Genomic DNA, 18,252 nt, shown 5'->3' with positions numbered 1-18,252 from the left:
TTGTCTTTTCTTCTTTTTTTTTATCCCCCCCCCGCGCTGTCATGCAAGTGCTTCAGGAGCACAACTTCCCACATTAAACTAACTGCTGCTGGCAAGACACAAGGCAAAGTGTTCAGAATGTGACAGGAAAGCCCAGTTACCCACTCTGCATCTTACCAACATAGAGCTGGCTGTACAATTCCAGTCGCGTGTGTCCTTCTGTTGGTGCCTTCCGGACCTCCAGGGGTAACTGGTCTACCTGCAGGCTGGCCTGTTTGACATTCCTCTCGGCATTGACCCGATGCCACTGGTCATCATTGAGCTGGTTGGGAGATCTAACAATGATTTCCACAGGCCCATTGCCAACATCAAATGAAAAGGAAACCTCCGTAGCAGCTGAAAGACCAAGCAAAAGGGAACCCATCTTACCTTGTAAACAAATTCATTTATACTTCCTAAAGAGAAATGAGTCATATTTACTAGAAATACACACTGCTCGGCCACCTTTCAGAATTTATAAGCACGTTCAGTTCTAACTTGAGTAGGAGTTAAAGTATCTCCAAGGAAGCCATTGTAAAAAGTTTCTATAGCATGTGATGGAAAACACATCAGTTTGGCTTGTAAAATTTAACCAGAATAAATTATATCCTTGAAGAGGACTTTTTATTTCCACTAATAATTTCAATAATATTGGAAAAGCCTGTTCACCAGCTTTTAGAAAAAAACATCAACAGACCCTGAAACAATGACATTAATTTTTGATTTCTGCAGCTTTCCAGTTTCCATAGGTTTCTTTAGGGAAATATGCATTTTGATAAAAAAAGTGGTGCAGGAGAAGTCTACATTTTTTTTCTTTTGAGGGGCAATTAAGTTTTACAACGAACTAATAATGCAGTGATAATGACCTATGAGAGATTTTATGGCTGAAAAAGAAATGGATTCTTAGCAAGCACTAGTGTGCTCTATTTATAGTGGATGATTCAAAACACGTTTAGAAATTTTACAAATGTCCATTAGGCTCTACTAGACATTCCTCCAGGTCATCCTTGGCAAACTATATAATTGATACTTACTATTAAACAGGGAGTGTGATTAATAATATATAGATGATTTTGGAATGAAGAAATGTAATTTTTACTTTCCTACTGATGTTTAGTTTATATAATTTGGGGTTGTAAATTATATTACGGTGGGAAAACATCAGATGAAAGGGTTACCAGAAAATGGATTATCAATGATAGCATTCACAAAGGAGGATACCAGACAGAAGTAAAGACAGCCAAGAGGTCCATTTAATTTGTTTTTCTTACGTATAGAATAAAAAAGTTGAAGTGTCCTTTTAATTCTTCTGAAAAATCTTGGGTGCCCAATTATGGTCTCAGTGTTCCAGTACAGCTGTGGTTTCTTGTTTGGTTGAATTAATAAAACAGTCTTATAAAAATCTTACTCAGCAAGGCTATTAAATTGTGGTAAAAGCACCACTCCATGATCATTATCACTAACAACGCTGATAAATAGTGGGAAATATTATTGTACATGACCTAACAGATTTTCACAAGGTTATGTCAGACTGAATTAAATGCATTTTTATGAAAACTGGAAGGATAGGAATAAACTTTTTACAGAGAATGTTCTTTCAACCCAAATTTATTATACAATTGACACCTTTGATTTTTTTCTGCAAAATTGGCTATTCCTAAAAAAAAAATTAAAAGCATATTTTATTGCTGTTGTACTCTCTGTTCTCTGCTGAATAAAATAATTTCATTTCTTGAATGAACTGCCTTTCATAAGCCATGAATTTAGTCTGTTTGGCCTTTTGCACTTTACAAGACAGAAAATCTGTATGAACCAAAGCTTGCCATTAAAGAAATAATGATGTTTCATTCTAATGTTATTATGTCTTATAACTTCAGCAGTTCTGCCAATAAACTCAGGCAAATTAGGAATTAGAGTAAAATCTCTCCAGTACTTAAGTTGTATGTTGTGTTCAAGTCTGTTTTCAAGGATGTGTGTGTAATTTTCCTTTACTTTTTGCTTTGAAGAACCGTCTTGGATCTCTTCATTGTCAGGCTTGAATTGCTTCCCAAAAGCCGTCTGTCTACAAGGCTGTAAAATGAGAACCCCTTACAAGACTTTTCAGCTTATTCTGCGGCAACTGATGGCAGTGTTGATATTGCTCGTGGGTACCTTGACTACAACCCCATCCAGGATTTTGAAAACCTCTGCAAGAATGCTTCTTTGTTTGCAAGCTCTTGGTCTTCTGGATGGAAGCATCTCTAAGTTTTTAAAGGAAGATTATTCTTCCTTTAAAAGAGAAAGAGAAAGTGTAGAGAATTGACAAATAAAGATATTTCAAGTAGAAGTTCTGTGCCTGCATAGTCTAGATTTATGCATGGCTTTAAATTGAAATCTGTATCACAGCCTGAAAGACTTATAATGAAATTTGTACTTATTGGAGAAAATTATTCACTCTGACATAGAAGAGTACCATTTGTATAAATTCATATTATATTTTTATATTTAATCTTATAGTTAGGGAAGGAAAAGCATTCCAGAAAAGTCTTCTCATCAAAGGCCATTTTCACTGCATGTGCCTGCTGACATGCTGAAAGTTAGAGAAGGCAGTACAGCATCTATGGACTGTGCTGATCCATCCCCAAGCATCCTAAAAGCATTACTCTCATAAACCAAAGGGGAGGAAACTTATTTGCTAGACTGATGGACTGAAAAAACATGAAGTATATGAATGAGAAGAGCTTTGCAGATGGGCAGAGGCTGCACGACAACATTTCTCACATGCGAGTTATGTTGCTGGTTCTGACTCTTCATTCTCAGTTTCCACTGGAATTAATTTTGGAGTCTACAGATCAGTATATTCTCCAACCAGGGTCATCCCTAGGTAAAATGATTAGTACTGGTACTTTAGTGGAAATGGATGAACATCTGACAACAGGCGTGTTAGTCAGAAAAGGAAAACAAAAGAAACTGTACCCCCCAATAGATGAGACAGGGGATCTGGTGACAACTGACATGGAGAAGGCTGAGGTACTCAACAACTTTTTTGTCTCAGTTTTCACTGGCAATTGCTCTTCCCACACCTCTTCAGCCCCTGAATCTCAAGGCAGGGAATGAAGTGTTCAAGGTCAGGTTGGGTGGGGCTTTGAGCACACAGCGCTGCCCCCGCTCCTTCTTTTTCCTCCACCCCAGCTTTACTGTTGACCATGGTGTTGTATGGTATGGAGTATCCCTTTGGCCAGTGGTCAACTGTCCTGGCTGTGTCCCTTTCCAACTTCTTTTCTACCCTCAGCCTACTGACTGGGGGAGAAGTGGGAAAGAGAGAAAGCTTTGATGCTGTGCAAGCACTGCTCAGCAATTGCCAAAACAGTGGTGTGGTATCAACACTGTTTCAGGCACAAATCCAAAACACAGCACCATATGGGCTGCTGTGCAGAAAGTTAACTCCAGCAATACAACATCAAATTTGTTCAGAAATTCAGCGTAACTAGTTATGTAGAAGAGTATCAATTATTTAGGGTTTTTTTTTTCCTAAGTATGGTTTACTTTTCAATCTCTTTATGTCTACACGTACAACCCTTGCACGATGGGGCATCTTTGACTTGAATACATCCTTGGTTGACATGACAGTGGTATTATTCTGTCAAACTTTTGAAGGGGATGATTACAAGGTATCTAACATATGTGTGCACGTCACTATTTATTCACAGTGACCAACAGAACCAGAGAAGGATTTTTTCAGAACCATGTAGAAAAAGAGCTGTACAGGTCCCAGAGATTTCTACTGGTCAGTCACTTTGTAGCTCATGAAGAGAGTTTTCCTAATGATCATTTTATTTTCTATTCTACCAAACACCATAAAACTCAAGCCAGTTGTTCTAAGAAATGAAAATGAGGATCAGACATTGAACAAATGTCTGAAATTGCTTAATTATGAAATAAAAAAAGAAAATAAATGTGGGTTTTCGTTTATTCAGTCAGTACACGATTTTGTGATGGAAACTTCATAAAATTGAACAAGGGTGAATTTTTTCTGTGCTCCTGCCACATATATTCACTCAATTAACTGAGCCTTGGGGCTTAGTTTTACCCTTTCTGTGCCTTGTGCAATTACATGTAATTAAATCTGAACACGTTTCTTTCATCGATTCAATTTTCTAAGGTCTCAGGTCATTGTCAGCCATCTGTTCAGAACATAGAAGTGCAACTTTGGCAAACAAAATGCTCTTCTCACTCTTTGTTCTGTGTTCTTGTTTTTTAGCTCTATTCAGATCCCACCACTTCCTCAACTTAAATCTATGAGGCATTTGCCCGTAAAAAGGAAGGGACATGACTAACCCACCCTGCAGGAAGACCTGGATAAGCTGGAAGAGTGGGCTAACAAGAACCTTATGAAGTTCAACAAAGACAAATGTAAGGTCTTGCACCTGGGAAAGCATAATCCAGGAGTACAGCACAGGCTGGGATCTACCCAGCTGGGGAGCAGGTCTGTGGAAAGGGACCCAGGGGTCCTGGTGGACAACAAGCTCAATACGAGTGAAGAGTGTGCTGCTGCGGCAAAGAAAGCCAACAGGACCCTGGGTTGCATCAACAAGGGTATTACCAGCAGAGATAATGAAGTCATTATCCCACTCTACTCAGCGCTTGCCAGCCCACACCTGGAATACTGTGTTCAGTTTTGGTCCCCACTATACAAAAAAGATGTGGACAGGCAGGAGAGGGTCCAGAGAAGGGCCACAAAGATGATCAAAGGACGGGGAAGCCTGCCATATGAGGAAAGGCTGAGAGAACTGAGTTTGTTCAGCCTTGAGAAAAGAAGGCTTAGGGGAGACCTTATCACCATGTTCCAGTATTTAAAGGGTGGCTACAAAGAAGACGGAGACTCCTTTTTTACAAGGAGTCACCTGGAAAAGACGAGGGGTAATGGGTACAAGTTACACCTGGGGGCATTCTGATTGGACACAAGAGGAAAATTTTTCACAATGAGAACAATCAGCCATTGGAATAACCTCCCCAGGGAAGTGGTGGATTCCCCAACACTGGACACTTTTAAGATTTGGCTGGACAGGGTGCTGGGCCATCTTGTCTAGACTGGGCTTTTGCCAAGAAAGGTTGGACCAGATGATCCTTGAGGTCCCTTCCAACCTGGTATGCTATGATTCTGTGATTCTATGACTGCATTGTCTGTGGGATTCTGCATTCCTTGGGTCCTTCCTTTCAAGGCTTTCTGGTAGATATGCTTTAGTTAAACACAGATTCTGAGGCTCAACCGCACGGGAAGTAGCATGTACTTGTATGTCCTTTGCTATGCAGAAGGTCAGGCTAAATGAGCTGATAGACTTTTCTGGCATTCAAGATCTATGAACAGCTAGGTGTCCCATTCTTCTAGAACTCCTTGTGTTTCAAGTCTCCTTTTTTTCTATTTTCCTAGTTTGCTCCTTGTTGATAAATTGCAGTTTATCAACAAGTATCAAAGTAGGAAAATCCAGCATGATCCTTGTTGATAAATTGTTGATAAATCTCTAGCTATAATGAGGCTGCCAGCAGAGGAAGAGACACTGACAGACAGGTGGGTGCTCACAAGATGCTAATCAGTAGGTGGAGGTTCTCAAGACACATCAGCTGTGAAAAAAAAGGAGGAGGGATTATAACCCTCCTCATAGTCAGTTTTGTATGCCTGTCTCTCTATTTCTCTCCTTCTCTCCCATTATCCTTTCTCTGAAACACATACTTTCATCTTCTCCCATGTGCTTTGTTTCTTTTACCTCCCCTGATGGATTTTTATACCCTTCAATGGGACTCACTGATGTTTTAGTTGACTTACATCAAAGGCTATAGTATCTAACTTCTTTAGGATCCTTTTGAAATCCCATTCTTAGAACATAAATGCCTTGTTATGGCTAGAATCAGAGCTCACTTGCTTGGCTGTAAAACAGGATACAACAATAAGCTATAAACTGTAGACTAAAACCTGCCAGACAGATATTTCCCCCCTCCACTTTGCTTGCTTGTTCCGTGAAAACAACAGCTTGAAAATATTCTATCTCTGTAAGGGCTACATCTGCCAAACTTCTTGGACAGTTTGTTTGTAAATACACCTCTGACAAAGGGCTCACTGACTAAACAAGTAGACAGAATTCAGTGAAATAATTGAAAATTAATGAAAACTTAATCAACAGACAGAGATGTTAAACGTATCTAGAGCTAGTGGTTTATGTATCTTTATATGGAATCCATGACCAGGGTCAAGATCAGGTCTCATAACTGTAGTCACCGGAATCCTTCCCATTGACTTTAGTAGACTCTGGATAGAAAAGAGGGCTTTCCAGGATTTGAAAGCAACTATCTCGTCCACCTTTCCCACTTACACTCAGCTGAGTTTAAAGATAGCTTTACAGAGTCATCTCTAAATTACCTGCCCTGCTGCCCTCATTTGCTCAGGGGTGAGAGATCACCATGCCAATGCTGACATTGAAACAGCATTGATAGGTTGTTCCTGGCTGCTGAAAATATGTGGAAAGGGCTACAGATGCTACCCTGAAGTGCCATATTGGAACACAGGACCTGCTTTGAGGATGCCACTTCTCAAGGGACACACCTAAAAACTAACGCCACCAAAACAACATCTCAGAGAGAAATTGTTGATCCAAGTTGCTTGACTGCAATGCAGGAATTACTGCATAGCTTGGCTGTCTGTTAATAATCAGGTAGTTGTCAAAAATCCTGACCATATTTACAATAATTGGACTGAGCATCTGGAAGATTTCATCATTTATCTAATTCCCAAATGAAATGGCCATTTGAACTAATGAGCAAAAGCTTCACTCATTTGACCAAATGACAGTGCACATCTATGCCCAAGACTGCAGTGATCCCCGAGTTAAGTGCCAAATGAACTAGCTCTGGAAGCTGCACAGCTGCATCAGCACGATACTGTGCCAAGAGTAATTAGTTCTAATGAGAGGCTATACTGCCCCTAGGATCAAACCCAGCATAGCTGTGTGCTGATTTATGTGGACATGCTATCTTTCTTAGAATTCGCTCAGGTATCTCTCTAACACAGGGGTTCGTTGTACAGACTAGACACATTCTACATTTGCCTGTAGGTTAACAACTCAAACAAAAATATCATGCAACTTTACACTTTCTTGGATCTTATGCAGTCATTTTAAGTGTCAAGAAGGAAAGAAGGCTGAGTAAAGCTATCACTTTCATTTAACATCATTCAACACCCACTTCTCATGGTATAAATCCATCCACAAATATAATACAGTAACACGTGAGTGTCTCAGGGTCTTTCTGAACCTTTGGAACAAGCTTATATTCTGTATGGAGTAAACAATCCATCAGACAACCACAGAATCACAGAACCATAGCATGATTTGGGTTGGAAGGGACCTTCTAGTCCTCATTGGAAGGGATCATCTAGTCCAACCCCCCTGCCATGGGCAGGGACATCTTTCATGATCAGGTTGCTCAGAGCCCCTCGAAACTGACCTTGAACACTTCCAATGATGGGGCATCAACAACTTCTCTGGGCAACCTGGTCCAGTGTCTTACCACCCTCATTGTGAAGAATTTCTTCCTCATGTCCAATCTAAATCTACCCTCTTTCAGTTTCAAACCATTGCCCCTTGCCCCCTTTCCTGTCACAAGCGTTCATAAGAAGTCTTTGTCCGACTTCCTTACAAACCCCTTTTATATATTGAAAGGCAGCAACAAGGTCTCCCTGGAGCCTTCTCTTCTCCAGGCTGAACAACCCCAACTCTATCAGCCTTTCTTTGTAGAAAAGGTGTTCCAGCCCTGTGATCACTTCTGTGGCCCTCCTCTAGACCGACTCCAACAGGTCCATGTCTGTCTTGTGCTGGGGACCCCAGAGCTGGACGCAGTGCTCCAGGTGGGGTCTCAAAAGAGTGGAGTAGAGGGGGAGAATCACCTCCCTCGACCTGCTGGCCACACTTCTTTTTACGCAGCCCAGGATACGATTGGTTTTCTGGGCTACAAGTGCACATTGCCAGCTCATGTCCAATTTTTTGTCCACCAGTACCCCCAAGTCCTCCTCTGCAGGGCTGCTCTCAATCCATTCACCACCCAGTCTGTAGTGATACTGGGGATTGCCCTGACCCAGGTGCAGCACCTTGCACCTGGCCTTGTTGAACTTCATGAGGTTCACATGGGCCGACTCATCCAGCCTGTCCAGGTCCCTCTGGATGGCATCCCTTCCCTCAAGCTATCAACTGCACCACTCAGCTTGGTGTCATCTGCAAACTTGCTGAGGGTGTACTCAGTCCCACTGTCTATCCCACTGATGAAGATATTAAATAGTAGTAGTCCCGGTATGGGCCCTTGAGGGACACCACTCATTACTGGTTTCCACTTGGACATTGAACCATTGACTGTAACTCTTTGGACATGGCCATCCAGCCAGTTCCCTATCTATCTGACAGTCTGTCCATGAAACCCATATCTCTCCAATTTAGCATTAAGAATGTTGTGAAGGACCATATCAAAGGCCTTACAGAAGTCCAGATGACATCAGTAGCTCTTCCCTTGTCCACTGATGCAGTCACTCCATCGTAGAAGGCCGCTAGATTAGTCAGACACAATTTTCCCTTGATGAAGCCATGTTGGCTGTCTCTAATCACCTCCCTGTCATGCATATGCCTTGACATAGCTTCTAGGAGGATCTGTTCTATGATCTTACCAGGCAGAGAGGTGAGGCTGACTGGTTGCTAGTTCCCTGCATCCTCCTTTCCACCCTTTTTAAAAATGAGTGTGATGTTTCTCCCTTTTTCCAGTCACTGGGGACTTCACCTGAGTGCCATGACAGTTCAAATATGATGGAGAGTGGCTTGGCAACTACATCAGCTAATTCTCTCAGGACTCTGGGATGCATCTTGTCAGGTCCCATGGACCATGTACGTTCAGGTTCCTCAGGTGGTCATGAACCTGAGCTGGGTTACGATGGGAGGGACTTTGTTCCTTCAGTCCCTGCCTTGATGTTCAGGGACTTGAGATATGTGGGAAGAGAGATTACCGTATATATTGATAAAATATTACTCCCCTGTGAAAAAGGAAGTACAGTGACTGCTATTAGCATTAATATTTTGATGATATATCTGTGAAGTTAGTTTTTAAATATGAGTGATTTCAGACATTCTGTAACAGTATTACTGATTTCTGCTCAGTGAAATTCTTGTTGCCTGGAGAAAATATTTTAAAAGATATTTTACCTTCAGACATAGGAAGTCTAGAAACATGTACAGAAAGGAGAAGAGAAATTAACTTCTCAATGAAAGGTAAAGGAATGAAAACACGTATAACTGAATGGCTTTGACCGTTAAAGGTTTGGAAAAAATGATACAGTAGTAATTAGAAAAGATAAAATAGAAATCCAAGGGTGTTTTTTTGCAAAGATTAAAGAAACTAATTTATGGTGAACAGGATTTATTAAATTCCTCTGCAAATTCATCAGGAATACAGAACTCTGCAGAATGTCTGAAGCTTCTTATGACCTTTTCAGTGAGTTTTTATACAATGTTTTAATTTTAAAATTTTCAAAGTATCCTGCAGACCAAAAAACCAAATCAGAATGAAAAATAAAGAAAAAAGCTTTGTCAAATGCAGAAAACAGCATCCTTTGAAGTGCCTATCCTTCTCATATTTTTGATCCTCATTTTCTCCACCATTTAGTCTGCAGCCTGAAGGTACTTGATTCAGTCTCTGCTGTGCGCAGTATCTACATCTGGTAGCTGCAAACTTGCAGTGACATTTCTTTGCAAATGGACAGGGAATTAGATCTACTGGGAGACGTCCTGATTCAGCAAAAGCCGCTGTTTTCTTATGCATATGACTATGTTGTCACATTGTAAGACAAGACTGCACACAAATAAATTGTTTTACTGTATATTTAAAAGACATGAACCTTAATACATTATTGTCCTTCTTCCATGATATGTTCATATCTTCTTTCTAGTAAGATTTACAACTGGACGAGTAATTTCAACAACTGGACAAATAAGTCTAAATCCTAGCCTTCTGTTTACAGAAATCAAACGTCTTTGGATTAATGGGGATTACATATGTTAAAATCCTTCTTTCATAATTTCATTTTATGACTGTTCAAATATATTTTCATATATCTGGCTGCCTGACTGAATAGCTAGCTGTTTTCTTGTTCCTTCATTGTGTTTGTCGGATTAGACTCCCTCTACTATAATAATCTTCCCTTATTGTCTCCATGCTGAGCCCTTGAAATTCATTATCCTCACCTGTGGTTTTAATCTTAGATATTCAATATATACCAGTTGACTCAGAAGTACTGTACTACATTGCAGCATAGCCCTGGGAAATTCTGGGACTCCCATGGTCTGGGGTTTCCAGAGTACTGGGAAATACTGGGGAGAGGAGATGACAGAAAAAAATTGTGGAAAAGGCAAGTGAGGAGAAAGCAAATGGAAGCTGGAAGGTAGGAAAGATAGTAACTAGTGGTGTATCCCTGGGGTCAATCTTGTCTCCAATCCTCTTCAAATCTTCATTAATGATCTAGATGATGACAGGGCAGAGTGTACCCTCAGCAGGTTTGCAGATGTCACAAAACTGGGATGTCCATGCTGCCATCCAGAGGGACCTCGACAGGCTGGAGAAATGGACTGACAGGAACTCCACAAAGTTCAGCAAGGGGAAGTGCAAAGTCCTGCACCTGGTGAGGAAAAACCCCATGCACCACTACATGCTGAGGGTCACCCGGCTGGAAAGCAGCTTTGCAGAAAAGGACCTGGGGGTCTTGGTGGACACCAAGTTGAACATGAGCCAACAATGTGCCCTGGAGGCAAAGAACGCAAATGGTATCCTGGGCTGCATTAGGAGGATTGTTGCCAGAAGGTTGAAGGAGGTGATCCTTTCCCTCTACTCAGCACTGGTGAGGCCACACCTGGAGTACTGTGTCCAGTTTTGGGCTCCCCAGTACAAAAGAGACATGGACATACTGGAGAGAGTCCAGTAAAGGGCCACTAAGATGATTAAGGGACTGGAGCACCTCACATATGAGGAAAGGCTGAGAGAGCTGGGACCGTTCAGCCTGGAGAACAGAAAGCTCACAGGGGATATTGTCAATGTATATAAATACCTGAAGTGAGGGTATAAAGAAGATGGACCCAGGCTTTTTTCAGTGGTGCCCAGTGACAGCACCAGAGGCAATGGGCACAAACTGAAACACAGGAGGTTCCCTCTGAACATCAGGAAACACTTTTTCAATGTGAGGGTGACAGCTCTCTGTGGGGATCTAGTTGAAGCCCACTGTAATTTTTTTCATCAATGTGCTAGTTTTGGCTGGGATAGAGTTAATTTTCTTCATAGCAGCCAGTATGAGGGTATGTTTTGGATTTGTGCTGAAAACATTGTTGATAATACAGAGATGTTTTCATTATTGCTGAGCAGTGCTTACACAGAGTCAAGGCCTTTTCTGCTTCTCACCCCACCCCACCAGCGAGTAGGCTGGGGGGGCACAAGAGGCTGCGAGGGGACACAGCTGGGACAGCTGACCCCAGCTGACCAAAGGGATATCCCATACCATATGGTGTCATGCTCAGCATATACAGCTGGGGGAAGAAGAAGGAAGGGGAGGACATTAGGAGTGATGGCGTTTGTCTTCCCAAGTAACCATTACGCGTGATGGAGCCCTGCATTCCTGGAGATGGCTGAACACCTGCCTGCCCATGGGAAGTGGTGAACTAATTCCTTGTTTTGCTTTGCTCGTGTGCGTGGCTTTTGCTTTACCTATTAAACTGTCTTTATCTCAGCCCATGAGTTTTCTCACTTTTACTCTTCTGATTCTCTCCCCCATCCCACTGTGATGGGAGTGAATAAGCAGCTGTGTGTGCTTAGTTGCTGGCTGGGGATAAACCACGACAATCAACTTCAGTGAAAAAGGATGCTGATGGACTGTAGGGCTATTAGATTGCTGATGATAATCTGTTTGTTGTCTCTGTTTCCCTTGCTTAACCTCTGATGCTGAATATGTGCTTCTCTGGATGGAATTGGAACATAACAGTGAGCTGGGTTGCTGAAGCTCATGCTAGATAAGACTGCAGTGATAGTAGCAGGTAGAAGGAAGAAATTAAAAAGTATATTAATTACCAGCAGTATATCACTCACAGTAACTGTGTGTTTCTGGAGCATGGTACCAGGATGGCTTTCATCTGCATTCATATGACTAGGGGATTCTCATAGTGTCTAGTAAATAAGATTTTGCTAGTGTGATCTATATTTCTGGCAGCTAAAAGTGTGCTTTATTGCTGTTTCCTGCATAATTCAGTTCCAAAAAGTAAATCACAAAGTCCTACATTTTCCATTTTTCTCCAGTGCATGATTAGTCCTCTTGGATCGCATTAGGAAAGTCAAAGAAATTACAGTTTGTTACAAGTATATATATAAAGAAATAAAAAATTACAGGTCATTATTCTGCTTGTCTGTTGGCTAGTCTGCAGCATCAAGCTTAATTTCATTGTGCATCTGCCACTTGCACCAATATTCATCCCTATCTACATATTCTGAAACATTTGCAGGTGTATTTCAGTGCTTCCTTATTGCCATTTCACGTGAGTTCAGCTATCAACACTATTTCTGTCCTGTCCCCCTCGCCCCCCGATTTTCAGTCTTTAAGGGAATAATAGACTGGGATACTACTGTGTGGAGTAATTTCCTCAAGTGCACATTTACAACTGCACTGTTTCAACAATACTAGTATTAAAAGTGGGCGATTCACTACCATAGTCTGCTCTCAAAAGGTTAAGAAGCTGCATATGGTAAGAGGCATATCTGTTAGATGCAGCACTTCCCGGTTACAGCTTGTTTCTGGTAGAGAGTGATTATGTCAGTGAGCCATTTTGTTTCCATGCACACACAAGATTAGATTACTCCTTTGGAGCAGAAGCTGGAGCAGAGAACAGTGCAGACTTACAATCCTTCCCCGAGTTTTCCCTAGGGTGGTCCAACCTGCTGTCTGCCTGCAGCCAAGGGGGAACTTTTAACTGCTGGAAACCTGTCTCGACCTTTTCCAAAGCACACAGGCTACCTGCAACTGGCTAAATGCTCTCCAGGTGCAAGGTAGTAAATAAAAAAAAAGGTCCTGGCTTCTCTCACCTTGTGGATGGACACCAATTCTCTTTCTACTGGCAGGCAACCGCTTACACATGTAATTCACAGTATTTTGGAAAGGCCTAACTATACTGGAGCTCAATATGAAGGGAAATCAGAACTGACTACAGCTCCTTCCTCATCATGAGTAAGCATCTGTGTGAGAATAAAGATAAGGAGGAATTTGATTTTGGTAATAACTAAGAATCAGTTATTTTTATTTCACTTCAAAATAAACTCAACTATCAACCAACCAATCAAATAGAAATACCAATCTTCCTACCCAGTAGATTAGATTGCTTTGGGGGATAAAAAAAATACTGCATTCAGATGAAAGTACCAAATTTTCTCATGAAAGATCATGCAAAGGCCAAATATGCCCTAAGAAGATAATTATTTATTATCATTATTTATTAATTACTTCAGTTATGCTCATTGCACTCCAGCTGTCTTGTAGATAAGCACTTGGAAACAACTCTCATATTTTTATGATTATATTTGAGTTGACGTAGCAATTTCCAGCCATGGACATCAAGAATGAAAAATAACATTATCAGTCCTGCATAAACAGGGAACCAAAGCAAAGATATGTGAAAGGACTTGTTTAAAGTCAAACATCAGATGGTTAGAGCAGGGCTTGAAAAAATACCTACTTGCTTTACTTCTAAGGCAATCATACAATTTCAGATCGACGATGTTACCTCCCATCCAGCCAGCCCTCTTCCAGTAACTACTTAGCTGCTTGGAAGGAAGGAAGGAACAGTGACTCAGTTGAAGGTCTTGTTGATTCATCTCCTGAGAGTTACTAAAGCTTAAAAAAATACAGCAGCAATATCTTCTGGTCTCTTTTGTGAGAGATGATTCACACAAAGGGAACTGTAGTCAGTGCACTGAGTGGAAAAGGTGAGGAGGCGTGTGCTTTCCTGTCTGTAGTGGGTTATCATATACTTCATTATATCCTTTTAACTGCAACGCTTTACCATGAAACTGAATTGGTCCCATGCAACAGAAGACACCACAACAAGGGGGAAGCACAGCCATCAAAACAGAGCTCTCCCATGCAGCATATAAAGCGTTTTGTGTAACTGGTAGTTATTTTTTGTTGGATGAAATGCAAAATAAAAGTAGGTGCTAACATTCATGGAATCAGATTATGTCTGAGCATGGTAAAGTATCAGAGAGATTTTTGAGAGGAGAGAGCAGCTTCTTTTCCTACGAAAAATTGCTGTGAATTTGGCATGGTTCTAAAAGTGCTGAGCAATGAGTCTGGGTGCTTACAAGCAGAGACAAAGGATATCAAAACCCCTCTTGAATATGCAACAGTTGAATGTCATAAAAATCAGCCAAAACTGTAAACGGTGCATCATACTAAAAGTGGCAAATGCACCTGGTGCATGCCTGAAAAATAGACATCAAGACGGTCACTGCTCTGTGGTGGGATTTTTAGAAAGAGCACATTGCACATGTGCTTTTCTTCCTCTTCTGTGGTGTTTTTCTTATTCTGTAATTTGTGTATTAGCTGTAGGTTCTGCTGTAGACTGTGGTTAAGACTTGTAAAGGTATTTAGGTGCCTGGGTGGTAGCTACTGAAAAACTTTTCAGTCTGGCCAGGTGCTCATGATGATATGAACTTATTGATTTTTCTGCCTGGCCATGTAAGTTTTTGTCATTTGTAGTGGCTGTTTTATAAGCAATTTTTCATGGCTGCTATTTATTCCTCTGTGGCTGCCCAGGGGTCACCATCAGGGTAAGAACCCTGTTGCACTCTGCACTGTAAGTTGTGAATGAGGAACCTGTCTGGTTTAGCCACCTTTTTTTAACCCCTCTTGTTCCACCGTGTGCCTGAGTCTTATGAAATGTAAAGCCAACAGGAGACCCATTCCTATTTCCTGCTGTAACAGTGGAAAACATAAAAGGGTGAGTGAAAGGATTTATGACTGTATAAAACATTTGTTGTTAAGAATTCATACTAATAGAGAGCTGTCTGCAGTGCACGAGTAGAGAAAAAATGCACTACAGTGATCCAAGCTCTATTTTAAAACCAAAGTCAAGATGTTTAGATCAAGAGGATATAAAAAGCCTAAATTTCGTAAGATAGTGTAATGGCAATCTTGTGATACTAACTGCCTCCATGCTCTTCTTAGAAAATAGATTCACTGCTTTATTAGCTTTTTAACAAAGTTTTACATGAATGTTTTTTCTTTTCTTTTAAATTATACGTGTATGCAAGGTTTCTGAATGAAAAGTCAGGAGAAGAAATATTCCTTTTCCTTGTCCTCAGAACAACTGTAGCAAGGCAAGGTAGAAAGATAGAGACTGAATCAAGAGTGACTTAAAAATTAATTAATTTTCAACATGATTTAAACTGGTAGTTTTAAAAACTAGCATTTAAACCATGATGAAATGCTGCAAAGTGTTAGGAAAATCTGTGGCCAAAACTTTATATGAACATTTAGAGTCTACCACGCTATAATGTTCTCGCAAACACTTAAAGAGAATAAAATTATATTCACTTGACTCAATCTATTGATATCATTTGAATGAATCATGTGCATAAATATTTGAAGCATTATGGATACAATTGTGTTATTATTAAAAACACCCCCTCTTTCATTATATCTTATAATTTAGTCACAGAAAATATTTTTCTACTTTAAAAATTAATTGCTTTGGTGAAAACAATAAAGAATAATTCAGACTTTCAATAGGCTAACCACGCAATTGCCAACACTTTATCTAAAAAGCCTAAATTAAAGAAAAAAAGTAGTTTACAGACTACCAAGACCCTGTTTAAACACTCAGAAGAAAGATTCTCAAAAGCATCTAAATGAATTAGGACCAGAAGACCCATTGGCTTCAGGCCATATAGCCTCAGGAAACAATGCAGCTTGTTTGGACCATTTCAGATTTCCTCACTCATGGCATTTCAATGGATGGGATGATGTTGATTATGTTTAAAGGTAAGGATTAAAGAACAGAGTGGTATGGGTGACAGCAGAACAGGTGGTCTGCTATAGACCACCTGACCAGGAAGAACAAGTGGATGAGATCTTCTACAGACAGCCAGAAGTAGCCTCATGTCACAAGCCCTGGTCTTCATGTGGGTCTTCAGCCACCCCAATATCTGTCAGAGGGACAACACAAGGTTCCTGGAGAGCATCGATGACAAGTTCCTGACGTAAGTGAAAGAGAAGCCAATAAGGAGAGGAGAGATGCTCTGCTGGACCTTACACTTACAAAAAAGGAGGGGCTTGCTGGGGATGTGAAGGTTGAAGACAGCACCAGCTGGAGTGATAACGAGATGGTGGAGTTCAGGATCCTGAAAGGAGAGAGCAGGGCAAAAAGAAGATAGGCTTCTGTAAGTGCCTAAGTGCTACTTAAGCAGCAAAAAGAAGACTAGGGAAAATGAGGGCCCACTGCTGAATGAGGTGGGGGCCCTAGTGACACAGGACATGGAAAAGGCTGAGGTAATGAATACTTCTTTGCCTCAGTCTTTACTAGCAAGACCAGCCTTCAGGAGTCCCAGGCCCCAGAGATCAGGGAGAAAGTCTGGAGCAGGGGGGCTGGACCAGATGACCTCCAGAGGTCCCCTCCAGACTCAGTCATATTGTGATTGTGTGATTCTGTGGTTGCAAAGACTGCATGGGCTATTTACTTACTGAAAGAGCAGTTGAGATTCATTTTAGTCCCATGGGCAGTATGTTATCAAAATCACACACTTGTCCTTTGCTGAGATAAGCATTTTTAAATATTAAAGTATTTTTTGGGAAAAAAAAATGCACCTCAGGTGGGTCTCCTAGCCGCTAGGTCTATCTCTTTATTTGCTCCATGGCTTATTAAGAATGCCATTATTCCTGCAAAGTGGTGAAGAAAAGATTGAGATATTCAAAGACGTTGTTTCCTCATAATCTAGTGATCAGAGCATCCACAGATGCAGTGGAAAGTAGATATCTGAAACTCATGTGGGCAGAGAAAAGGAATGCACTGGGAACATCTGCCAAGTCTGGCCATGTAAGGTAGGCAGAGCAGTGCCTACCCCACTGAAACCACAGCTCTTCATGTGCTACTCAGGTGTTACAAAGATGCAGGCACATCTGGGCATGCCAGAGGATACACCTTGAGGAAATTCCTTTGGAAAATTTAGGCTGATACAGGCTTGACACACTTCCTGCTAGGTGGCAGCTGGATAGGTATTTTGAGTATCAAAATTTTGTACAGAGATGCTTAGGCCTGCTGGTGGATCTAGCCTCTGACACATTGTCTTCAGAAGGAGACACATCTGGTCCTGAAGTAAACCAAATTAAGTCATTGCTATCAAGAAGAGAGGAAGCTTGTCCTCCTAGTTTGTTTTGGAACATGTTGCCATTTACTCTGTTAAAACAGAAAACTCGGTGACAAAGTTGGGCTGGAGAGGTCAACTGAGCTCAAAGTGGCATCCTGCTACTACTTACCACATGAACTAATGCAAGAAGTCACACAGTCACTTCAAAACGTAGCAGGACGAGAAAGTCTTTATGTATCAGCTTGTTGACTTCAGTTCTACATGTGAATTTTTACTTCAAATTACAGGAAATTACAACGAAAAGGTAAACTAACAGAGTTACCATAGTTTAATGACTTAGTGCCCAGATTTTACCCTGCGTCAAGCAGGGTAAGAGTGCACATAAAGCCAGTAAGTGAAGCAGACACCACTTTCTAATGTGTGGCAGAACACAAAGAATACGAAAGCATATAAAGGACTTAACAAAGTCAATGTAATGGATATCCTTCTTTGATTAGAAAAACCTCTGATTTTTGGAAGAAGAGAATTGTTACAGATCTAGCATATTTAGTTTTCTTCCAAAAAGAGCAGAGATGGAAAACAGAATTGCACAGATTGTTGACAAGATAGATGAAGTATGGGTCATCAGAAAATTAAAGGACCTCTAATTCGTTTTGGGTCAAGTCATATTTAGTTTTATAAGGAATTCCTTTGCACAAGAGGTCAGCATATGTCTAAATCTTTTTTGCCGGTAACACAATGATGGAAAGGTCAGAAAATAATACATAACAAACGGGATCCCAGTGTGATCGGCCAAAAATTCCTGGGACGCAGTGGGCAGGGTATGCCATTGTGCAA

The 18,252-nt window shown here is 41.0% G+C and overlaps 1 protein-coding gene across 1 annotated transcript in view; it reads right to left on the bottom strand.

The window, feature by feature from the left end:
* CNTNAP2 (contactin associated protein 2) overlaps positions 1 to 18,252 on the bottom strand; it is a 1,202,777-nt gene that overhangs the window by 97,796 nt on the left and 1,086,729 nt on the right. Inside the window, exon 17 of the mRNA XM_075493725.1 lies at positions 157 to 375. Within this exon, the coding sequence (XP_075349840.1) occupies positions 157 to 375 (219 nt within the window). The remainder of the gene's footprint in view (positions 1 to 156; positions 376 to 18,252) is intronic.

Source organism: Mycteria americana, chromosome 2 (genome assembly GCF_035582795.1).
Source record: "Mycteria americana isolate JAX WOST 10 ecotype Jacksonville Zoo and Gardens chromosome 2, USCA_MyAme_1.0, whole genome shotgun sequence".
NCBI classification, from domain to species: Eukaryota; Metazoa; Chordata; class Aves; order Ciconiiformes; family Ciconiidae; genus Mycteria; species Mycteria americana.
Note: the sequence above shows the minus strand (reverse complement) of the source record. Positions and strands in the feature narration are given on the sequence as shown.